A 26,111-nucleotide genomic window follows, 5' to 3' on the forward strand; every position below is an offset into this window, starting at 1 on the left:
TGTCGTCGATCTTTCACTGCTCCATCAATTGGCTGGCTTTCCTCCATGTGAAACATGGGAGGAGCATCCAGGAAAAGTGAAACACACTTGCGGTGAGGAAACAGGAGGAAAAGAGTAATTTAGTCTTCAAGCCAAACTAATTTTTCCCATTTGTAAAATAACCTTAGTTTCAGTTTATGTCCTTTAAAAATTTTTTCTACTGGAATGGAACTTCTGTCTGTAAAAGGTAGGTTTCTCTTATCATGCAAGCTTCTTCACCCATGTGACAAATGTTTAGTAGGTGGCTATAAAAAGCAACTTCATAGACTGCAGATGTGCATTGCTCATTTAAGTTGATGAGAATATTTTTTTAAGTACTTCCTTCAAGGGAATTCAGGTAAGTGCAGGGTGTAAATTCTGCACTCTTGCAGTGCAGTTGAACTGCTGCAGTGGCTGAGCGACTGTTTGGACTCTGCTTGTGGCTGAGTGACAGTTTGGTCTCTCCCCATTTGTGCTGAAAGTGAAAGCTTCTCAGTGTGAGACGTGATGGAATTATTCAGGCTGTCAGACATTCTGCAAATAGATGCAAATGCATAGAATACTTAGGGATGTTTAGGGATAGACGAAAGGAAGAATAAGGAAAAGGAAGGTAGGTGAAGTTAGGCAAGTGGGAAGGGAATCGGACAACAATGTTAAGCTTTTGGGAACCCTTGCGGTGTAAAGTTGTGGACTCAGCTTTTTGTTCTATTGGCAATTACTGGGTCCTAAGTATAGTAGTGAAATATATGATATACATAAGTATATTCTTAGAGCAGGTTTAATTTTTGTAGGACTGCAGTGATGTTTCATTCCAATTGAACTGAACTGTCTTACATGTGTTGATGTGGCGGGAAAATTTAAAGAATATTTAATTATATTGTTTAAAAGTCTAAATTCAATGAACTTCAGTAGTCAGACACTTGATACAAAATGATGACCAGGTTAGATTTTCATAATTATGACTATCTGAGTCACAATCCTATTAGCTTCAGGGCATTTTTCATTAATGGAAGTGATACCATAGTGTGGAACTTAAGGCTGTTGAACAAAGTCAGGATTTGAAATGTTCACTTTTTAATTGGTAAGGTGTTTACTGCAGTATGTCTTTTCTAATAGGCAAAGTAAATACAATGTAATAAAGGATTTCTTATAAGATGATAGAAGCTACTTTAGATTATATGAAGTCTGTGAGCCTTCTGTGAGTATTATTGAGAAGAACTTTGAGCTAGCATTATGAGGTGATGGATAGTATACTACCCTCCCTGGTCACCTGGTCTCCATTCTGCCCTTTGTGTTGTATCCATGTATTTACTAAGTTTCTGTAAGCCACAAAGACTTTCCACTTGTTTTCTTTCCCAAAGAATTCTGAGTAATCATATTATATTACCACAATGGTGCTTACATTTTTTTAAGAGTACTTGTTTTCATTTTTGATTGAGTTTTTTTATACCACAGAAATCCCTTAGATTTTTTCTTTTCATAAAATTTATTGGCAAGCGTTGTTAAGGTGTTATCTGAATATAATCTTTTTTTTTATTTTCTAGTGAAAAAAGGAAGGTTGGATAAAGCAGCTGGTAAGTCTGACTTCCCTTTTAATTTCTGCTTTGCATTTTTATTTCTTGGGCTGCATGTGTGTATCACAGTAAAGAATCATTTAAGCCTGGGACTACTTGCATGCATTTCATCAACAGTTCAGTACGAAACAAATGAAGAAAGAATTAAAAAATATACATATATTTTAAAGATCACAAACAAGGCTGTGGCCTCAGACAATCTGTAATTTTCAGTTATTAACAATTATTGTATCTCAAACTAGTGGTATTTAAAGGATATTTCCACTAAAAAGAATTTTTACATAATTTGATGACCTAATGGGTCATCAGTCAAGAGAAACTATTTTTTACATAAAGAGGGTGCAGGATTTTAGCTTCACTGGGGCAGGGAGGAGATGGTGTCTGAATTCTCCCGGTCAGGAAATACAGATGGGAGATACTGATGGACAGTTTAGAGATCAGGTATAGGCCCTAGGCAATAAACATGAGCAAAACCAAGCTGCCCAGGACTCTCTAAGTCTGCCTCCAGGACCAAGATTTAGCCAGAGTGGAAAAGAAAGTCTCCTATGTGTGAGATTTCTCATAATATTTCTCACTGAGATTTCTCACACATAGGTAGAATATAAACTTAAGGCCTTCAACATCTTTGTAATTATGAGTTCTCAGGAGAAGCTGGTATACAGTCTAATCAATGCAGCAAAATTTGCCAGTAGATGTCTGGCAGATTTAAGCAACCTCTGCAAATCATTTAAAGTTATCTAGATTAAAGAAAGGTAACCTGAACTAGCACAGGTTAAGCTGGTTTCTGGGCACATGATTCTTCTAACTCTGTGAAGCAGTCATTCTTCACAGTAGGCTGTGAAATTTATGTATGAAGTATAGACTGAAGAATCATCTTTCATTGAAATCCTAATGCAATCAGAAAAATGTTCTGCAGGGTCCAGCAAATTTTGTATTTTGTTGGTACTCAAAAGAGGTAATAATTTACAAAAGATGATTATCAAACAGAATTATTTGATAGAAGTTAAGTAATTCTAATTTTCCTTTGAATGCTGTTGAGGACTTGTTAATGCCATAAGTAATGGCAATAAAGTTTGAATGGTGTATTCTGTGATAATTGGCCATGTTTTCTTGGGCAGAAAAATTATGTAGGTGGTGACTGAGAGCAGTATTGAGATACCTGCATGTTTCTCAAAACTCTGGGATTCTCCTGTGGTTAATCTACTACTTTGTGTAAGCTGCCATGAAGCTGCTGTGCTCTGTTTTGGGTTGAAAGCTGAATATATGAGCAAGGGGATAGCCTGCCTGTTTTCTTTTCACAAAAAGTTGCACTAGGTACCTCCATTTTTGAACAGCCAAAGGCTTGGGAGTTGCAATAATGGCTTTGTGGAAACAAAGCTTCTTATCATTACACAAAATTTACAGCTCCTTTCCACTGCCAGGGTATTGTAATAATATTCAGTCTTGACACTGTTATTCTTCAAGGAGGTTACATATTTGCAGTTATTTAGAAGATAGAGTTTCTACATTTTCTTACTTGACATAACTCATGAAATCTGAAGAAGGTGAATTAGTGGTAAAGTGCTGAAGGGTAATATTTAGATCCAGAGAAGAGCCAAAGAGGTCAAGGAACTACTGGAGAAACAGCTATTTTAAAAGGCAGATGACAAGGTTCCAGGCAAGATGATGATAATGCAGGCAGTCTGAAATTTCTTCAGTTTTTTGTACTAGAAAAGGAGCTGGGGAAAGATAGAAGGTGATTAGGTTTGATCACCTGGCATGATACATAGGCACATAAAATTTTCAAATGGGAAAGAAATTATAGAGTTGAATATGAAGACAATAGAACAATGAAACAGACTACCACTAAAAATGTGTCTTAAAAAGTCTCTATCTTGTCAGTTACGGCTTCGTTTAAAGGAGATAAGTTTTAATTTTGGGGGAGGTTGGTGGTTGTATTTTTGATTTAAACATAGATACAGATGTGGGTGCTCAAAATGGCTGGAGTTAAACATTGTAGGTTGCTATTTTTCAGCCAAGTGATTTAATGGAGCGTTCTTTTGAAAATTTCTCAAACCTTGAGTTGCAAGCCTCCAAACTGCAAACAAATTTTGCAACTACAAAACATTTTGCAAATTTTGTCTTTTGTTTGCTTCAGTTACATGGAATGAGCAATAGGATAGTATGTGAATCATGCATTGTTGACACCATTTCTCACAAATAAGTCACTAAACTTCTAAATCTATATTGACTTTGTCAAGTTTTTCAGTGTAAGAACAAAGACATATTTGAGAAGACCTGTGTGCTGAACTATAGAAAATAAATAGATAACATTGATCACTGTTGATTTTTTTTTTAATTGAAAAAAATAGTTCCCATTACATAACATACTGTAGTCCTTTTGTCAAACATTAGCATCAGTCCTAATCGATAAGATCTACATACAGGATGTACACTGCTACCTCTTCTCCTTCACACTTTTTGTTAACTGCAGTGTAATTTGATACAACCTATTCAATAGCCTATTGTACACAGTCACAGCTTCCCTCCCACTCAGACTGGTTGATTGACCTGTGGTAATACAGACAGCTCAAAAATGACTTCTGTTCTTGGCTACATTTCATATGTATATTTTGGCAGTAGTTCTGGTGGTTTTTTAAGTCTTTTTTTAACCATATGTCAATGTTGATCCTTATGTAGGATGCTGGAGGCTAATGAAGGATGTGTTACATGCATGAAAGCTGAGAAGCTTTTCTGAACAGCCACATTCATTGAGATGATATAATATGCCCTTTGCTGCTTTAGATTACTGTGTGAGGCCCTAAAGGGTAGAGCTTTTCCTTAGTTCTTTTGCTTCTTTCTGTCAGTGATATTTTCAAGCACTTCGAAATTGTTAAAGTTTTATTCTTTTTGCTGACTAGGTCCAATTTTATGAATACTTATACTGTGCATTTACAAAGACATTTACAAAAATGTTTGAGTTCATTTGGGACTGTGTCTGAAACCCATTTTGCTGCTGCAGAACTAGATTCACACACAAAGACAAGACCGAATTACATGTTACAAGTCCACTGTGGCCTTACCTCAATTGGACATAAAAGCCCATTAGCCAGTCACCAATATTATCATACAATTGAAAAGCAAATAAAATCCTTATTTGCAGAAAGGGAGTGCATACTGGTTTCATGCAAGATCTGTCTGGGAGATTGATAAATAATCTGAGAAGCCATGTTTGGAAGCTGATCCTTAAAATGCTTGCTCGCATTAAGGATTATGTTCTCTCTCACCTGTGATGGGCAGGGATTTTCCTGTCACAATCCCATTAGAATTAACAAGAATTTTCTTGTTCAAATCCATGTATTTGAACCACACCTCTGAATGTTTTGCATGAAGTAAGAGTTAAACCCCTACTACCATGGGGTTGAATGTTTCTAGTTTCTAGGAAGAAATAAATTGGGTTTAACGTCCTGGTTATTTCTTTTTCAGATGCATTCAAAACCTATGTTGTTTTAAAAGTCCAAAATTTAAAAAGCACTACAATAGACAGAAGGGGAAGTGAACCTTGCTGGGAACAGGACTTCATGTTGTAAGTAACAGGGAATTCTTATCAATTGGTTTTGTTGTATTGTTGCCATATTTGGATAGTTTAGAGCAATTAATAACATCTGAGACCATGTACAGACCGCAAAAGCAAGGAAAAAGTATCCAACTCAGAGAAAAGGTGCCAGGCTAGTTCTAGGGAACAGAACAAAAGTTAATTTTGCAAGCCACATTGCAGATCAAGGGCAGCAGTCAACAAGGGGAAGAAAATATTTGTCTCCAGTATCTTTAATTTCATGTAATGTTTTAGGAATACAGGAATGAGAAGAAAGAAAACTCAAATTGATCTTCACGCAACTCAATTTTTGTTTTACTCAGTTTCCTTTCTGTATGACTCATATTTTATACATTCATTTATCTACTTAACTGCCAATTTAGGTAGTTCCTTTATTATTGACCCGTACTGTTTCTCACTTCTGTCTGCAGATCTTTGTCCGCTTACTCAGCTCTTCATCTTGTTATTCAGTCTTTGTTCTCCTCTTTTCTCTAGAGCCTTATATACACCTCACTGTTCAAGAGGGTCCAAACACTTATATGTTATTCCTGAGGTCTAGAGTTGGTTGAAATATTTTTACAGAATTAAACATTTAATTGGCTTTAGTTATTTTTATGCAAAAATGTCGTTTTTACAATTTTGGGGTTTTTCCTAAATCCAAATATTTTCATATTTTGTCAGAAGAATGAGTTGTTTTGAATCATTTTTCCATACTTTCTGGCTATCAAAACCTATAAATATCTTTTGACAGGCTCTACGTATGCTGAAACTGACATGTTGATTGAAATAACTCCCCCAATTTAATTTTATTCTATATTAAAAGCAGCATTTCTAAAATCTTCTCCATTTATTCTTCACAGATATTTCACATAAATTAATTTTATTTCATAGTGCTCTAATCTCACTTAAGGGCTTCATCTTCATCACAATTTTTTCTTAAAGTTATTAATTGAATTTGGATTTTTTTTTTGTGTGTTGTGCAATTGATTTCTTAGACAACTGTAGCAGACTACTAGCTTGCTTAACTGAAGACTCTGAGTGACTGAAGGGCCTGTTATGTTAAGCCAATGTATATACCTTCTTTAGACATCATTTTATGGCTAGATGTAATGACATACCAAAGAAGTCGTCAAAAATTCTGACTTCTGACCATATAAAACTAATCTTAATCTGGGGCTAATTCCTCCTCCACTCCCCAGTTGCCAGGCTTCTCTAGCAGACATACTAAGGAAAATTAATATCAATAGCTAGCCTTTATAAATACCATTCTTATACTGCAGCTTTGACTTGCAGAAAAGATTGTCATGTTGCAGTGTAGAGGAATCATTGCTGTATAATAATACTGCATTAACATGATTTTTTTTGGCACTTTACTGATCCAGACATAACAGTTCTATAAAACATTGGATGTGGATTGGATGACAATGTAATAGTGTATCAGGAAGTAGATCAATTAAATTTCAGCATTTGCCCTGTCTGTTACCTTTAGTGCAGGAGGCAATTAAAAAATATTTTAAAGTGGGTGTTTAACCTATCCTCTAAATTTTCCTAAATTTTTCACAGAACAAAGAGGAATGTGTTAAAATATTATTTAATACATTTGCTTTTCTGTTGTATAAATGCTTTACTTTTAATCATATTGTATGTAAATGAGAGAGTTCTATGACATCAATGAGAATGAGCAATTTATTAGGATTATTTTCTTAATCCTAATAATCTTAAGAAAATAAAGATTATTTTCTTAAAGCAATTTAAATGTTACCAAAGAATACTAAACTACTTTTCTAACAAATATGTTATGAGGTTGCTGTAGCTCTACCTACTGCCTACTCAACTATACAACACAGCAGACTTTTAAAAGGCATTATAAATAGGCATTTACAAATTTACAAATACATTTATACAGACTTTGTAAAATCATACTGTAGTTCATTTTCTTAAGGGCTGTCTATCTCTGTCTGTAAAAAAACCTGTTCCGTTACACGCAGATATTACCAGCTTGCATTTTAAAAATTACATATTGTTTAAGCTTTCAATATGCAGTTTCACTGTTCAGTTATCAGTGCAACAGTTTTAAAGTTGGGGTCCAAAAATACCAGAAGGTAAGAATTTACAATCTGTCTTCCATAACACATTTGTAAAGGGAGAAGCTGGACAAAACAAAAATACACTATATTTATTCAACTGCTTGATTACAGTGGAAAACTAGACACTGAGGCAGCCAACACAATGTTTTTTGAGAGCAGTGTGACTAGATCAGTACCGTCTCAGGGGTGGCACTCTGCCCTTCTCAGGTTTCACTCATCCTTTTCCTGCTAACTTTAAGTACACAGCAACTCACTGTGGTACACCACACAAATCAGGTGAAGATTAGTTTTAGTACTTAAAATTAATTCAGTCAAATGGAGATTTCATACAATCAGTCACAGCAGAGACACAAATGCCTACTTTATTATATTGTTCATATTTACAGAACTGGTCTGTGACTGCTTATAGTAATATACAGAGGAGTGCCAGACATTCCATGAGGAAACAACTTCTCTCTTTTAATTTTAGTTCAATGTCATGGGTCAGTCATATGGCCTCACAAAATTTTATTTTAAATGCTTGCAAAATAAGGTTGTGGTATGGTATTTTTTTTATCAAAACCAGCTAGTAATAAAATGCATGCATCCTATAAGTACAACTAAAAGAGACCCTAGATCTGCAACTCTTGAAGTTGAGAGCTGTTTTCCCATTGTATTTTTGTTGTGTAGTGCAACTTCTCAATTTTAACGAAGGGAACAAGCTCCAAACGTCTTTTATAGCTGGTCTCCTTTACAGTGAAAAGAAGAAACTGGTTCAGTTTCCTGTAGGAAATGGTCTGGCACTTCCTTCTAGATTTTTGTGAGGGAAGATGGAAATTTTCCCATACCATTATAAATCATTCTTAGCTGATGGTCCGTGTTGATTGATAGCGTGTGCCATCATAGCTGACGTTACCAGCTCTTACTGTTTCATTGAAAATGTTCCTCTGAGTTTTATGTTTAAAAGACTGATCATTTTTGTGGATTCCAGTTTTACCTAAAAGAACACACGTTACAAAGGCTAGCTATATTATACTATTCCTGCACCTAACAAGTTAGCTACAGTGGAACCTGAGAATGCAGGTTCTTCAGGGCTGTCCTGAGGAGACCAGTGTCCTGAGGAGACAACTGAGGAATTCCATATGCAGAAGCTGCTTAGAAGAAGCTAAAGCTGAACTAAAGGCATTTCCTGGTCCTGGTTTCTTCTTGGGTTATATCCAATAGGGCCAAGTCTTGTAGCAAAACAAAGCTACTGACAACTGGGACTTCTCTGCCACATTTCCAGCAGAATTGTCCTCATCAGTTTGTAAGAGCAATCCTGAACAATAAGACTTGAGACTTGGCTTGCCCAGTCTAACCTTTGTATCATGCCTGCTATCTTGCATTTTATGCGTATACTGAAAGGAAAACACCTCTGTATCTGCTATAAGTCACTAACAAGTTATTATGGTAGATTACTGAGCAGTTGAGACTGCGTTTTCAGTTTAATGGTTTGTGCATTCATTGTTTTTAGCGAAATCTCTGCTGATGGAAAGGGCTTCATTATAGAGCTGTGGAAGAAAGGCTTGCTCTGGGATAGCATTTTAGGAGTTTTATGGATTCCCCTTGCATCTGTGGAACATGCAACAGACGTAAGTTGACTTCCTGTGGAAATATAAAACACTGAATAAAATCCAATGAATTTCTCATTCTTAGCCTCCCCAAATATTGTAATGACATTTATGATTGATGTATATTTCTATCTCATTTGTTTCAGTTTGTAATATTGAGGCATAATGCACATGTGACTCTCAAAGTGACAACTGATATGCATTAGCCATATACCCTGGAGAAATGGCTCACATACGGAGTCAGGTATAATTCAGTGAGTGGGTTAGAATTCATCTACAGTCATGAATTATTAGGGAGGCAGGAACAGTTTGGTTTATGTGATTAGAGTGAGGGAATGTCAAATTGAGGTTCCTGGCCTGGGTCTTCATTGTGTGACCTTGGGTAAATCTCTATTAAAATGGGCAAAATACTGTTGTTCTGTCTCTCAAGGGAATTGGCCATTGTCTCAAAGAGGAAAACAGAAATTGCCCTGTGGTACTATGGAAGAAATTAATAGTACAATAAGCGCATAGAGAAGGATGAGTGGAGAAAATGGGTCAATCCCAAGAGTTATCATGTATTCAGCATAGTCATAGTTAGCCACGAGAATGAGCATGCTTGCTCTCAGTAGGCTAGAAAATAAAGAAAAAAGATTTCTGAGAGTGTGGAAATACTGAAGCAATCTGCAAGTGCTGCAAAATTGTCTGAAATCAGAAAAAGTAAGAGGTGCCTTATTCTAATACTCCACAATTCTCCCATTCATAAATATGCTTTCCTACACATAGTGTCCATGCAGTCTATTTTTTAAAAAGTAACTCTGAATTAGAGAAGATGAATTTAATCTTTGCAAATAAAATTAAGTTTGTGTTCTTTAAATTTTCTAAAAAATAAAAAAGGTAATTGATGATGAGGTAAAGGAGAGAGAATCAGAAAACTTCTTCCTACAGCATCTCCCATCAGTCTCTATAGCCATTTCTTTATAGGAACTAATACATATTCCTATATATATTGAACTGACATTTCAATATTCTACTCAGAGAATGGAAGCAGGGGAAGAAAGTAATTCCTGCTTAAATTAGAACTTGCTCTATATCACAGCTACCAAGTGTCATTTCAGGCCCCAAGGCAAGTTGTTTTGCTCTGCTACCCTAGCTGTTGTTGAGTTACCACTTGCTGACACAGAGGTTGTGGCTTAACAGTAAATACTGAAATTTAAACAAACAAAGATGCAAGAGTAGAGATTGTTTCTTAATTTCTTCAGACTCTCTAATCCTTCATTTATAATTAGGCCACTGTGGAACTTTCCTAGTTATTTATCCTGCTCTTCTTAACCCTGCAGCTCTGCTCTGGGCTTTATAACTCAGAAATAACCTATAAGGGAGCATTACTTCAGAAGCTCTTTTTTGGCTTTGTTATTAGTATATATTGATTGCTTCAGTCATGCTAGAATGTACTTGTTTGGCACCACTTCAAAGGGGAACTGGAAAATCTCAGTTCATAAGAGTAATTTTCAATATTCGTATTTCTTGCGTCTTAATCATCTGACCATCTTAATGTGTATTTGTCTATATCATAGAGCAAATATTTTATTCTTTCGAATTCCATGCCTGTGAGAAAACTTGATGAAGTCTTAACTCTTACTTACATAAACAAAAGTTGGAAGAGTCTAGAATGGGTCCTAAGCCTATCGGTGTCATAAAGAAACTCCTATTGACCTGGGGGAACCTTCATTCAGGAAAAAGTGGATAATGCTATAAATCCTACCCAGGTAACTTTCAGAATGTTTTTTCCTAGGAAGGTCCAGGTTCCTGGTGGACATTGCATTCTGAAGTAATAAAAAACGGGAGTGAGATTCAAGGCACAAAAACACCAACTTCATATGAGATCTTACTGGATGTCTACTTTGCATTACCATTTGGTGAGTTACAGATTGAGGTCTTGCTCCAGCTTTCCAACCATTCTATTCCACTTTAAGTTCCTGAAATACAGTGGAAAATAGTAATTTTTCTGTAGAATCTTAAATGCTTATTAATCACTGGAGCATTTGTATAATTGATACCGGTAAGTAATGGAATCACTGAGAGCTACTTCCCATGAGGAGCTGCATGAACCATTTCACTGGTTAATGTTCCTCCACATGTGGCTTGTAGAGCTAGAGAAAGAAGTACTTCCTTAAGGCTCAGGCTACTGGAGCCTGTGTGTTATAGCTCTGTATCACGTCAGCTTTGACCAGCTGTTTGTAGAATGTAAGTTTTAGTAAAATCTAGGGCTTCACAGCATTATCATCTTATTAGCAAAGGTTGTCTGCCTTAATGAATAGTGCATATGAAGATGAAAACTGCATATATGTGTATGAGAATAGTGTATATGAAGGTAGAAGTGGGAACTGAACATCAAGTAATGCATCACCTCACATTATTTCCAGATATAATACAAAGAGATTGACTTTATCAAGATTATCAGTCCATCTATATGACATGGTCCAATATGCCAAATAAGTTCACAAAGATAAATTAGCTTAATATTTTACTCTTTAAACAGTCTAATGAACTATGGCTAAAAAGATTAATCCTAAAATTTATACAAGAATAAAAGTAAAAAACATGAAGAAATGTAAATGAGAAACATTATTTATCTTTTGAAAGGGAGGAATACAAGTATACCAAAAATATGCTCTTCAGCTGTTTAATGTTCTTTTTGAAATGCATTGTCTGAAACTGAACTTGGCAATACAGCTAATGCTGATTAGAGCAGACTAGTTATTTTTGATGTTTCTGGGTGCAGTCTGTGTGGCTACAGTCTTGTTAATACATGTGGTAGAATGTATACCTTTTCAGAGAGTAACTGTGGACTGTTGTGGATTCTTGTGAGTCACAACAGGGCCTACATCCTTTTTTATTTTTACAAAAATTACTCTTTGCTTAGTACTTCTTAGCCAATAAAACTTTTTAAAAGATAACCTAAGCCCTCGTCACATTCTGGGTTTTGTTTGTGTTTTGTTTGTTTGGTATTTTTTCCCCAGCAGCCACAAGCAATTTTCAGTTGTCCAAGTAAAAATTCATATGGAAGAACTTTTTTCTTGCTATTCACATGTGCTTCCATCTAGATTATTCTCACTTATGAGATAACTTTATTTCCTTTAAGCATGATGGAAAGTGTACATATGTCAAATGGCCTGAGTCCTTAAGTATAAAAAGACAATAGTAGCCCAAAGAAGGAGCAGTTTATAAAGAAGATGACAGAAGAGGACAACAGTTTGTGCAGTAACAGTGGAATACCCATTATAAAAGGAGAAAAATTGGTACAAACTGTATTTATTCTATGTACCATAAATTCTTCTTGAAACCTTCTTTGAATCAGCAGAATGTTTTAAGTGTGTAGTCACATAGTTTTCATATCTAGAAACCTGGCGCAAGTCTATTGTAAACACACAATTAGAGTTTCTATAAACTGTAAATTCAGGTTGTTACCGATTTCAGGCTGCTGCTGGGAGGGAGCGTCCGTTTGTAGGCTGATGCCTGTACTCTGTTTCCAGATGAATACATGTGAGTGTTTTAAACAGTCCCTGGGACTGCAGCCATGGGGCACTGTGGCAATCCTGCAGAGGTCACTCCTACACTATAGTTTCCTGTGCAGAGGGAAGAATTCAAAAGCGTTACGTGTCGGGTATTGAGAAAGCCACATGTTTATCTTTACCGTCTACCAGGAGTTTGACTAAGGCATTACGTTTTGATTGCTTATTCTGTTGAATGACTCTCAGGTCAGCTGTGACCAGCTGATAATCTGGCCTTGACTATTGGAATCGGTATAGCCTCTTTGTTATGACAAATCACATTGGAAAGGTAGAAGACTGCAGTTACTTTTCACATTTCCTGAAATGAGAATGCCAGATGCTTGGTAGAAATATGAGCCTTCCATGCTGCTTTAACAATATGGCTTTATTTGGACTTGAAGCACTGCATGCAGTAACAGGGAGATGTTTTAACATCATTAGTTCATTCACGAGTGCTTTTTTCTAGAAGTATCATCTAATGTTAGTTGTGGTAGCAACGAAGTTGTCATTTTGCCATTGCTATCTAGACTGAACTCCATTAAAAGGCTGCTAAGTAAAATGAGGATCTCATATTTAAAATTCTGCAAGAAAATTCACAGTAATAAAATATGGGCTCTAGATAAATATTACGGCTGAATTGCAAACATTTTTAATGTTTCTAAAACTCAAGTTTTTTAAAGGATAATCAGGTTTTGTTAGGAAATACTATAATTTTGCTTCAAATTTATCAGGTCATTCTTGTAAGAGAAGACAGAAGAAAATTTAAAGGACATCACTTATTTTTTCTTAAATCCAGCATTAGAGACATATATCATGCTCCTTAACATTCAATTATACCTTACATAGAGAGTATAAGCTAAAGAAATTGAAGATAATTTTACTTAAGTGGAATGTATTTGGTAATAGTTATAATTTTGAAACTCATTCATGTGACTTGGGAACTAAGATCTCATTTTGCCAAGTAGCCTACTGAAAATCAACAGGACTTTATCTTCATGAGTAATTTTGGAAAATGCCATGCAGGTATTTGCCTCTTAGGCTTGGCTGAAATTCAACTCATTATCACTTTCTGCCGTATACATTAATTAGCAAATAAGGATATGAGGTAACAAGAACAAAGTAACAATGATGAGATTAATACCTGTTTCTGCATTAGTAACCATACTCATTCACTGATACACCAAGGGATTAGCAAATGAGAAAATTAATTGTTCTGGTACAATTTTGATCAGCCTAAAACAAGGTCCTGAAAAATCATAGCAGAGTGATGGGGAAAACTCATGCATCACAGTATAAAATTCTAAGAACACCTTAGTTAGTGTAATAATTCACGTATACTTAAAACCTAAAAGTTGGCGTTAACTTGTCCAGTAGGAAAACCACAAGATCCTGTTGTTTTCCAAAGTATTATCTTTATGTTCTCTTTGTTTCACAACAGTGTTGGTTTTATTTTGAGCAAAAGATATGACATAAATTTCACTTTTTTTGGCAGCTAACTGGGTGTGAGTAAACAGTGTGAGAGGAAATAAATAAAAAGATAGTTCCTAATATGTAACCAAAACATCAAAAATGGAAGAAAAGAGATGGGCACACAAATTCTTCTAATCAGTATGAAGAAAATTTCCTCACACTCAGGGCCAGATCATGAGCCCTTTCCTCTCACTAAAGCTAATAGGATGATTTATAGAGTAAAATGTCCTGCAGGAAATCAGTTTGTACCTCCGATTGCAGCTGAGACTTGCCAGGTTTCTCCAAAGAGATAAGAACTTTGAAAAAGGTCAGTTCTAGGCCAATAGCACATGGAATTAAAGTAAAACCAGATTCCTCACTTAAAACACAAAAACCAACAACAAAACAAAAAAACCCAAACAAACAAAAAACCCAAAACAAAAAACCCCCACATCTTGGAATGCTGTGCATGGACACATAAGAAATACATGGCCAGTTAAGAACTGAAGTTGGACTGGAAAATTAAGAGATCTGTTTTCTTCCCAATCCAGCAATAGCTCATTTTTCAATTGTAAAATGAACTCTTTCCAAGTTTGTGTAACAAAAAGGTACACAACAAAAGGTTGTGTAAACAAAAGGTTTAGGCCTCTTGAAGTTTTCAGAGCAACAATCAGAAGGTGATCTTGGAACTCTGTTTCTGGTGTTCTTGTAAAAAGTGATTTAATTATAATAATGTTTTGAAATTGACTTGATTAATTCCCTATTACTTTGAATTTAATGAATTAATGTCATTAATTTAATGTGTACTTCCTCTTTTAGAAGTTCCTTCTGTAAAATGGACTGAAAGATTTCTAGCAGCTTTTTCTTTCTCTACAGATACCCACAAAGATTTAGATTGCAGAGGCTGGCACAGAGGGACACCCCTCCAAGGTACAAGAAATTCACATCAAGATACATACGATAGTCTGTCATCCATGGAAAGTGTTCTCAGCATACAAGAAAGCAAACTAAGGTACTTTAATTTGTCATATCACACCGGTATCATAACATTTATTGATTTTTTAAAAATTTTTTTACAAATTTCTGAATGACATTGTGATACATATACAATTATTTTAAGCAAGAATGTGACTGGAAGTTTTATAAACATAGAAAACAGTAAAGTGTATGTTTCCATTATTTTATGGTGGGACAGAGCATGATAAATCTTCATATTCCATTGAAAGAAAAAACATGAAGAATACTGTATCCTGCCAAACCAGTTTGCAAATATGCCTTCTCAATGAATCATTGGTGGTCAGAAAAGAGGATTTTAGCCTACAAAAAGTGTAGATATTAAAGACAACCAGAAATATCTTTGGCAAATTCCTAAAAAACAAGAATAAAAACCTATTAATGATGCAAAAGGGGTAAATAACATTCTAGAATCTTTTGCAGCAGATTGTTATGTATATACAGATGGCTTCAGAAGTGCAAACATGTTAGCTGATTGGCCTTCATTCAAGGTGATGTTTTGAAGGATAATATTTTAAAGACAGTGCAGGTATTTATTAGCTTTTCTGTGCTCTTCAATGGCAGATACATGGTCAAGCAAGTTTCTTTCAAAGAAAAGGAACATCTCACCAGAACTGAAAGTCACTCTTTCTATCTATCGTTGTCTCTAACCCTTCCTACTCTTTCATCTCCAGTCCCCTGTTGTAGCCATGGGGTTGCTCCCATCTCCTCTTTTCCATCTCTTCTGGAACTGTACTTTGTTGGAACAGGCTGTCTTGAACCCTGTGTTGAATTGAGAAACAAGAAGCCCCACTCTTTGGCTGATTAGTTTTCTGCGTGTTTAGTTAATTGAATAGGTTCAGGGATGAATGGAGGACACTGAAAGAAGCAGTGCTCCTCCCACTCTCAGCTGATCGCTGCTGTCCCTGTGTTGTCCACCTCCCTGCGTCATAACAGTTTTTCTCGCCATTCAGTGAACCAGACTGGGAACTGATCTGGATTGAAACCTGAGACATTTTGCCAGGTTAGCCCAGCTTTGTGGTCCATTTAACTTAGCAGATGCTCAAATATTTTGTCAGCATAAAGGAAGAGCAGAAATGAGCAGGGGCAGTTCTAGCTTAATCCAGTTTAAAGTGTTAGTGGATCAACAGCCTAAATAATGAGACGCATACTGAAGCATGGAACAGGTAAAGTTTTTGACGGAGCCCTGAACAACAGAACTCCATCTTGCAACAGCAGGCATTAGAAAGTCTGATGTTACTGCTATTTGCATTACCTTTAACAATGACTTTCCAGGTTGTGGTTCACAAGCAGTGTGCTTCCTGCATGATACTTTAATGTCCACAAGACATTAAAGAAATTAGAACTGAGACCAATAGGGAGAACAAATAACATTTCTTAGAGTGCTTAGTGGGTCAGCAAAATTGAGACGAGTGGTCTATAAGATTTCTTGTTACTGTCTTTCTGAAAACACATGAAGTTCTATGTGGCTAAGCATTGAGAACACTTCAGTGGTATTAAAAATGCAAAGAATTGCAGTGTTCACTATATGCAACTGTGGCTGTGGGGGTCTAGATTGTTTTACTTTTTAAACAACCATCTCTGGAAAATCTACACAGCTGAGACACATAAGAGAGTCACCTCAGCAGCTCATTGGGAGCCCTGCTTTTCCCTGATGGTCAGCCTTTAACCATGTCTCACAAGATGGAGCAGGAAGGCTCCTTCTTCCCTGCCCAGATCATGTGCCCTGGATGCAACCAAAGTTCACCCAAAGTTAAAATAAAGGCTATACAAAATGTGAAGAACTGCTTACAACCAAAAATAAGGTAAAGAATTCAAGGAGCCTGCCAAACTGAAAACTATATGCCAACCCATCAAAGGAAAATTCTCGATAGGAGCAGTGAGATGTGCAAATGTTTGTTGCACAGCTATATGTGGTGTAAACGCTGTGCTGTATGTGACAGCAGTTTATATTAGGAGTACTAATGACACTAAATTTAATACCCAGAGCAGCATAAAATTGAAAAGCACAAATGGAACAGTGATGGATTTATGTTCCTACATATTTTCAGAAATTAAGGATCCTGCTTGATCTAGAAGTAGCAAAAAAGAGCAGAAGAGCAGAAGACAAATTTGTCCTAACCTGTTTCTTCAGACTACAGTTGATCTTGGGGGTTTGCATAATGAAATGATGCTTGATGCAGACTTGTAGTGATGTTATTGTTTAGATAATATCTATTAATTTCCAGCTACTTTTTACAAATCCTGAAGTCTTAGATACCTTTGCAGTATGTACTGCTGTTTAAGTGTCGCAAAGATTTTCTGTGTGCCTTGTTTGTGTCGAGACACTAAAATGCCTTCCTGGTTCAGATATGTGAATTGGGTGTATAAGGAGGGAAGTGATGGGATAATGGAATTTAACTGTTACATTCAGTTCCTTGGACTCCTTGGTATGCTGCAAGTTCCATAAGTGGTTTTGGTTTCTGAATGGATCCTACACCAGTGGATAGTTGCTTCTGTGGAGACAGGTTTCACTCTATGCTCTCTTCTCCCTGAATGTTCTTAGGCCATGATTTTACAATGCAGTGTGTTCAAAAGCAGAATGGGCTTAATTTCTATTGCTTGACCCTGATCTCAGCTTACTGTCCTCTTGTGGTACAAATCTTTGCCTTCATCTTCTTTAAAAAAAAAAAGAAAAATTTTGTGAGGTTGGTTATTTAAAGGGAAATCTTTGATCTGAATCATTTTACAGATTTGGCAGTGGCTAGTGCAAATAGTTGTTCTAGTATGTCATTGAATAGGTACAGATACAAGGGGCAGGTGATGGGAAGAAAAGGTTAGAATTGTTGCTCACAGCTTTGTATTGTCAACTGCAGATTTAGAGAAGACAGAAGAGTGCTTGTGAGTGCTTGCCTCTCATCTAAGTGGAATAACTGAGCTTTCACCTGTATTTAGAAGCTAACCACATGAATTGTTTGTTGTTTTTCTAAAACACTGGAGCAATGAAATGTTTAGCTATTGCTTTTTTGAGGTAGAGAGTAAACTGTGGAACTAGAGATACTGGTAAGTGAAAGATGACAGCCAACAGACTATCATCTTCTGTTAGAGCACTCTCTGGTCATTCAATATTTCTCATCTCTGATAGCCTGCCATGAAAAACAATAGATTCATAAATTCTCATGGAATTGAATGTTTTGCCTAGTGTGATTACAGTTAGCTCTGCTTCCTCTGTGTGGGAGGGGAGATTGAGAGAGGCTCCACAGAGCACTTCAGTGTAGCTGCTGCTCTTAATCACCAGTCTCGATACCCCAACCTAAGGCTTTGGTGAGATGATCGGCTTAATCTGATCCAAGACTGTGCCAGGAAAGCTGGACTGGACGAACATCAGCTATTGGTTAGAGTAAGAAAATGAAAAGAATGTCTGAACAAAAAGGTAGTGTATAATGAAATAAATGGCCCCTTTTGGGGAAAAAAAAAAAGGCTTAAAAGCTTCTATCCAACAGGTCTTAGGTGATATGGGGTTTTGTGTCTAACTCTAACAATAGATGGTTAAAGGTAGTGTGTTTCACAACTCAATATATACTTCTTTTAAATTAAGTTGGACCTATTGACAGTGTTGACCGGTAAGGCTTTGTGTGTCTGTCCTGTTCTCACCCTTGGGCATGTGTCTACATAGGGTTCAGCTATTGGATAGTGACTTTCTGAAAGCTTAAGAAAGGAAGAGAAGCAAGTCCTGACATGATTTGGGTCTTGTAACTAATCGATTGCATCTGGAGAGCAGGAAAGTTTTTTGGTTCCATTTTTGAAGCTAATGTATTTACCTGTGCAGGCTACCACACTTTCTGGAAGTTTTCCAGAAGGGAATTAATTTTTTTATCTATTTGCTTTGAACGAGCCACAGTGCTGTGGGGAAAAAAGATAAGGGAAAGATAATTGCTGTCTTTCTGCTTCCCTGAGTGTGGAAGATGATGATGCATAATGGGTGGAAGGGGCAAGGAATGAAGTGGCAACAATTGTATTACTTCCCTGCCATCACCTTCTGTTGAGTGTAGCTGAATGCTCAGGAGGGAGTCCAGTCAGCCTCTAAGAACATCACTCAGCAGTGGTCTCCGAGCAGAGAGAGCTTTCTATGTGTTGGTATAATCACTTCTCTTCCCTTCTGCTTGCAAAGGCAAACTGGGGGGAAAAAAGCTATCTCTCTTTACTGTTAATTTTGGCTTTCATATCAGCTGTCACAGACTGTATTACTCTTCATACATGATCTCCTCTATCTATAGTAACTCAGGAAAGACACAGTCTGTGAGCAGCTGACGCTCAAAAAGGTGTGTTGTCCTGATGAGGGGTAGAACAGGCTCTTGGGAAATGCAGCAAGAATATATGGAGCGTCAGGCACTTGACTCATGTTTAAGCCATGTGTAACAGCAGTGGTACCAGAAAAATAGCTCAAACACAAGAGGAAAAATGATAAAAGCTATTACATTATTAAGTTCTCTGCTCTCTGAGGGGATAACATGTTGTGTATGCACTTAAATGACCTTTTCATGCACAGTAAAAAAGCAGACTCCTAGTGCATGTAGCTTCAACACAAAATTACTAGGAAATAAATGAGTCTGCAGAAAGATCATCAAGCTCATGGGTGCAGTTAGCCAGTAAACTGTATATATACAAGGTGCTACGTCTTTTTGGCTGTTGTGGTCCTTAGCCGGTTTACATTCACTAGCAAGTTCTTGCAGGGTATTTACAGAGAAGTACAAGTGCTTCCTTAGGGTGAGAGCTGTCAGTAATGGCAGTATTCAAGAGCTATTTCTCTATATTTTTCTAAGCACATGTCCAGTCATTAGCATATCATCTGGGCTGACATGTCTTTTTCAACAGAGATCTGAGCCTCTGAGCCAGTTAGGCTAAACCGAAATAAATTAACCTAACCTGACTATGGAATTCTTTCCTTTGCCTCTTTGTCCCAGATAATTTTATTGAATTTAAATGAACTTTTGTATTACTAAATTGAGGGTCATCACTGAATTACAATATAATATTTTTAAATGGAAAGTTTTTACATCAAGTAATAGGTATTTTCAAAGATTATGAGCAGAAACATGATGATAATTTTAAAGCTTAATTAAAGATAGTGATGTGTATTTATTCAAGATAACTGTATTTGTACTATAAAAAGACATAAGAAAAATCTGAGAAGTTAGGGAAGTAGATTAGACTATTTGTTTTGAATGGCTGTATTAAACACCAAATTTAACTATCCTGTAAATATTTAAGTATTACAAAATTTCTTCATTAATTTGTTCTTTACGCTGATATTTATTTGTCAATTCTTTGGTTATATTCAAAAATGGTGTTTATGGCAGTTGACTCTAGATGCAGACTGATAGCTAATTAAGTGTAACTGATTAACTTTTTCCGTAAATCATAAATTAACTAGATCAGAATTTGAAGGATGTGGTAAATGATTAAGTAACTTATTAGAGCAATATATTTTTCCCCAGAGTCTTTAAAAAAAAAAATGAGAGAAAGAGAAGGGGAAAGTACTATTAAAAAAAAAAAAAAATCTGAGTTTTGCTCCAATGAATGTAATTAATGAGTGAATGACTGTAATTTTTTAAAAATCAGCAATCAAGTGTTTAGTATATACTTCATTCTGGGTGTGTATAGTAACCATATGATAAATCAATTGGTTCATTCTGTATGCATTATTAGTATCCAGTGCTGAATGCTACTACTTGCAAGAATAAGGATTTCATGGTTAATCTCTTTGGTACCATTCAGGTACAAATATGGTGCTGTATATCCAGAATAGCCAGAAATTTACACATTTTACACCAGAATGACTGAAAACAAAGTGCCTTATAATGTATAAATGATGGAGAAGGACACAATGAATGAATACTTCATACAATTATATGCTGCTTCTTCGGGAAAAATATGCATATAAGTACTTGAATTATACTCTTCAGTAAAATCATACCTTTCATGTGTGCTTCTTGTGTGTTGTCATACTCAGGAAGTAACGTATACATCTATCGTATTAGCAGTATGGTATGACATAATTGCCTTAAGCTACAATAACTTGAATTAGAACTGCAGATAAGTGAGTAAAGTACATACAATATTTCATGAAATGTTAAAGTTGATAAAAAGCTTTAAAGAAAACTATATGCTCTATTTACAGTCAAGCTACATTAGCATAAAAATGAATTAATCTATGCAATTCATTTACTTGCAACTTGAAACACATCAATACTAAAATAGTACAATCAATGCTTGTATTCTCCATAAGTTTATAGCGTTTCTTCTGGAGACATTTCACTTAATTGGAAAATTCAAATGGAAAATACTCTTCACAACTGAAACCAATCCATTAATCTAGATCTCAGAATAACCAGAATAAAAAAGAGTGTTTTGTAAAATTACTGTTTTGAACAACTGCTCTTTGAAACAAAAGAAGGATTATGCTGAAAAAGTACACTAAAGAAAAAAATCACGCATCAAAAAGGTAAGCTCTTATGTTCCATTTTCAAAGGAACTTAGTCACTCAGCTTTTGAAAATGTTACCCTCAAAGTCTTGTATTAAAAATGTTTGCTGTATTTTAAAAACAGCAAACACATTGACAATATTAATGACAATAATTAGCAAATATTAATGCTGCGATCCACAGTCAATCACCTAAACAAAGAAAGTACCATGCAAGGGCTTGTCAATCAGAAACTAAACTGAATGGCATAAAATTGATTAGGGCTATTTCCAAACCAAGCAAAATTAAACAAAAGATTTCTTTTAAAACCAGCCACCCCCCAAAACCCCCAAAACCCAAGGAAGTACAGTAACACAGATAAGGATCTTTCTTTTAAAAACAATATTGATATGTCCTGTGATACTTGTCTTCTCTGCAGAGCTCTAAATCAATCATTGGACAAGGAGAAAAAAAGCCTCGATTACATAAAAAAGAAAATCCATTCTTCAGGTTTATTTCTACCTACATAGGCCATATGAGTAGATGTCATCATACATCCTTTTATTCACGCAGGAAATGAAGGAGGGATATGCTGTCTACAAAACCATGCTAGACCTATATAGATTTTATGGACAAAGTTGGTTTTGAGTATTTGGTTCTGAAGTGTTTGGCTTTGACAGTGTTTCCTCCAATCTAATGTTTTGGGTGATGGTAACTGCTGAGTGTTAAAAGGAGACTAAAATTACTAAAATTGGACTTCATGATCTGCAACTGCTAGCAATGCTGATTTTAATCTAATAGTCATTAAACTCATATTAATTAAATTACTGTGGTATGACAGCAACATACAGATTTTTTCAAACAGATGAAAACTGAAAAGAAAGCTTAAATGTGATAGTCTTAGAAGTTTCTTAATGCTTGAAACATCCTGAGAGTTAAATGGCCTCTTAAAAATGTAATTAATCTTCCCTGTTTTTAAATACAGAGAAGCAAATGCTGGCTAAGGTCTACATTCATTTGAAGTGATCACTTTACAGACATTTGTCCAGTAATCTGTTTAATTATTCATGCCCAGATAACAGAAAAATTGACAGACAGGCATAAAATTATTTCTAAACCATGAAAATTTCCACCTCCACCTCTTGGGTACAGGTCAGGAACTCCTGAAACTAAAACCATATTTTCAATACATCGCCATAGCTGTTTAAGCAGATAATGTTTGTCCATATATGTTCGTTTTCTGTTGTGATCATTCAATGACAGATTGTTCCTCAAAGTTATATTACAGAATAGCTAAGCGTAACCAATCTTCCATGATGTATTATTGTTTCCTTTCATGTTTACTGCCAAAAAGTAAGATCCGAAAGAAAGAAAAGGAGAAGGCAGGCTAACAAAAAATGTAGGTCACACATTTTAAGCCTTTTGGCTATGGCCGTCCACCAGTTCCCAACCTTTCAGAACTGGCGTATTACTTTTAAAATATAAAAAGCAGTTGACATTGTAATTAGCAGCTTTTTGCATTTAATTATTATTCTGAGGCTGTTCTCTAAAACGAAGCCAGATGTTACATGATTGCAGTCCCTGTGCTGTTGTTTTAGAGTGCTCCAGTTGTATCACTGTGCTTTACCTTCTCATAACTAATACTATGCATTTCCACACGTTTGAAGAAGGGAAGTACTACTGCCCAGGGCAGCACCTTCATTTGTTCTGGAAAGGTGTGAGGAACATCTCGTAGTGTGATGTTTCATACAAGTGCATATTCTTTCTAAGTGGTTAAGCTGCTCCAGTCAACACAGCACTGCACTTTCAGACATATTGTACTGACGGGGGTCTGTGGTGTTTTGTTTTTGTGTTTTCTTTTTTGGTGGGGTGGGGGTGTGTGCCTCCAAGGAATACTTTTCAGGCAGGGTCTTGGGTAGAATCAGTTTGGCTAAACACACGTGTCCAGTGCCATTTGAAATGTCCCTGTAATTGCTTCAGGATAGAACTACCAGATTAAAAAAAAATATTAAATAATTAGTCTCCTATTCCTTCTCAAACCCTCTATTGATGAGGAAAAATAGTCTAGATAAAACAATTATAACTAATTGAGCTATATCAAATCTATTTTCAAGATAATGACTGAACCTGGATGCAGAAATTGTATATATGTGCATGATATATACATCTGATATATGTGCATCTTCACAGTACATAAAAAGAGAAAATGAGTTTCTCATGTTATATTCTAGTTTGCATAAATAGCACAATACACAGGTCCTTAAGATGGAAACCAACATTATTTTCTCATTTGTATAGTATCTAGTGTGATAGAATCTCTATCTGGGATCTGTGTACTGCTTAATGAGTAATGCTTTTACAATATGTGGTTATTTCCTACAGCAGAAATTACTAGTTTCTAGTCTTTGTTTTAAAAGCAAATAAAAAATATTGTGTAAACATTATTTATTTATTTATTTTAATGGGAAGGCAGATAAAGTAACCTGACTTTTCCTTAGCTATAGAAAACGTATATAAAGGACAAGTAGCAGAATTTTTTAACTAAATGGCCATGTAAGACCTAATATTAGCAAAAGCTGTTGTACATCTCAGCTGAAACTCATCTACTTTCAACTTGCATTCTTTCTCTAAGCTAATATTGTAGTATTAGACACTCATTGGTGCATTTTCTGAAAGCACCATCTATATGAAAGTACCCTCAGAGTAGAAAAACATAAGAAGAAACATCTGATGTCCAGAATAGTTCAAAAGAAGAGAATGTCAATCTTGGTAAGTGGCTGCTGCAACTATTTCTTCTTTGATTTGCTGTTCTAAAAGAGCTGTTTCATTTTTTTCTCTAGATAACAGTTTAACTCATGTAATACTTCTGTGTTCCAAAGGCAAGGTAAAATGGCTGTTCACATCAAACACCCACCAACTGAGTGACTTCCCTGAATATGAACTATTTTAACGTATTAAAGAGCATTCCTCTAAGCTCTTTGGCTGCTTGGGCAGCTGTTTCCTACTTGATGTATAGAAAGCAGGGTGAGTAGGAAGGTATTCTGCTTTAGGTGATGTTTGGTTTAGTTTTATAGATCAGTCATTTAAAACTGCAAATAAATGATGTTATTAATTTATTTTATTACAGTAAGGCAGATCTTTTCAATAAGAGAAAGTTGTTGTAATAGTGGCTTACAGTCTTATGTAAAATTAAGCCCTTTTGAATAACACTGTAGTGCTGAGAGTTCATTCCATTGTTCCCCAGGCTTAATTCTCATCTGTCACTCAAGCTAACATGCTCATTGATGATCCTTCCTGCTTTGCTGCCCTTTCCGAGTTCCGTTCCACCCTCTTGCTCTTCTCAAATGTGTTTCTCCTTCAGATCTTCTGTGGCCTAGAACTATTGCTCTTGACTGGAGTAAAAGTAGTTCTTTCAAAATCTACTTAAAAAAATAATGCTTTGAAGAATTTTCAAGAATGCTGCAGTAGCTCTCCACAGCAGGGAAAGTATAGACAAAGTTTACAATTAGAGGTGGAGAATACCAAGTCTCATAAATATAGTGAATTTGAAGTTTAAGAGATTTCTATCCATTTTGTTATATGCCTCTACTTTATGTTTATAACTATGTCAACTTTACAATTGTTTTATTCTTATACAGTTTTATTCTTCTATGTTAAAAAATTTTGAGTGAAAAACATGGAAAAGAAGATAGATTAGCAGTTAGCAGTAGGTAGAGAAAACATTGTACTTGAAGGAGATTGAGAAAAAGGACATTGAGAGAATTGAGAAAACGAACATTTAGGGAATTGACAATTCTGTCAGAAAAAACAATGAATTATGTATAAAACTGTTAAGAGTAGTAGGGAACAAAACAGATTTACTTTGGCAAGGCAAATTGCAGTTTAGAACAAATGATGGTCCACTGATATGACATGTTGATGTACATTTTCTGTCCTAGAATTATCCCAAATAGATTTTGGTAGGTTATTTTTGTATGCTTGTAAAGTTAAATGCTTTAATTCACATCATGAAGTTCGCAGTAGGATCTATTTAAAAGTTTGCTGTGGAATTATGTAGTGTGCAGCTATGAATCTGATCTTTGTGGCACTTCTGAAAGCAAAAGTCTTCATACCCAGCTGAGTTTTTACAAAGATGGAATGCAGAATTAAGGCCTTAGGTGACTGAAGATGAGCCAGTTGCAGCCAGCTGCTCTCCAAGGGATGGGCAGTCAGGCATGATAATACAGCAAGCAGGGCAGGGGCCTCACCAGCCAGTGCCCCAACCCACTGCCCCTAGGCAAGCCTGGGAACAGCAGCAAGGGTCAAACAATAGTGCAGATGACCAGACAAGTTTGTGGTGATGAAACAGGTCCTGGGTCAAACTGGTAAGTCAACTCTTCCAGGTCAGGATCAGGTCTAGTGATGGCAAGCAGGGTCAGACACAGCACAATGATCATCAGGCAGGTTCATAACCATGAAGCAGGGTCAAGCTCAAGCCAGGACATCAGTCCAAGAGTGAGGGTCTAGATCGATGGGTACATAGGCAGAGCGGTACTGGAGCTAGAGACTGTTATTCCTGTAACATAACCTCAGGCAGGGACTGGAGGCCCAGGGCTGAACTTGAATGGAGCTGTGGGGCTCATGGATCCCCTGGGGAGGCCCCAGGTGAGGCTGGTCTGATGAAGTCTATTGGTACACTCAGGGCCCTGAGAGAGAGAGACACAAAATATGGATTGAAAATTACTGCTGTGGATTTTTTTTTAATTATTGCATTAGTGATGATAAATGGAATTGATAAAACTGTATTTTTATTTTAATAGTCTTGTCCAGATTATTTCTCATTAAAAAAAT

General features: G+C 36.0%; 1 protein-coding gene across 1 annotated transcript in view; it reads left to right on the top strand.

Annotated features, from left to right (window-relative positions):
- The first annotated feature begins 204 nt into the window (after positions 1-204).
- LOC140655580 (uncharacterized) overlaps positions 205-26,111 on the top strand; it is a 50,690-nt gene continuing 24,783 nt past the window's right edge. The window contains exons 1-6 of the mRNA XM_072870292.1: positions 205-226; positions 1,563-1,592; positions 5,058-5,157; positions 8,746-8,863; positions 10,617-10,740; positions 14,701-14,836. Coding sequence (XP_072726393.1) covers positions 205-226; positions 1,563-1,592; positions 5,058-5,157; positions 8,746-8,863; positions 10,617-10,740; positions 14,701-14,836 — 530 coding nt within the window. The remainder of the gene's footprint in view (positions 227-1,562; positions 1,593-5,057; positions 5,158-8,745; positions 8,864-10,616; positions 10,741-14,700; positions 14,837-26,111) is intronic.

Source organism: Ciconia boyciana, chromosome 8 (assembly GCF_034638445.1).
Source record: "Ciconia boyciana chromosome 8, ASM3463844v1, whole genome shotgun sequence".
NCBI classification, from domain to species: domain Eukaryota; kingdom Metazoa; phylum Chordata; class Aves; order Ciconiiformes; family Ciconiidae; genus Ciconia; species Ciconia boyciana.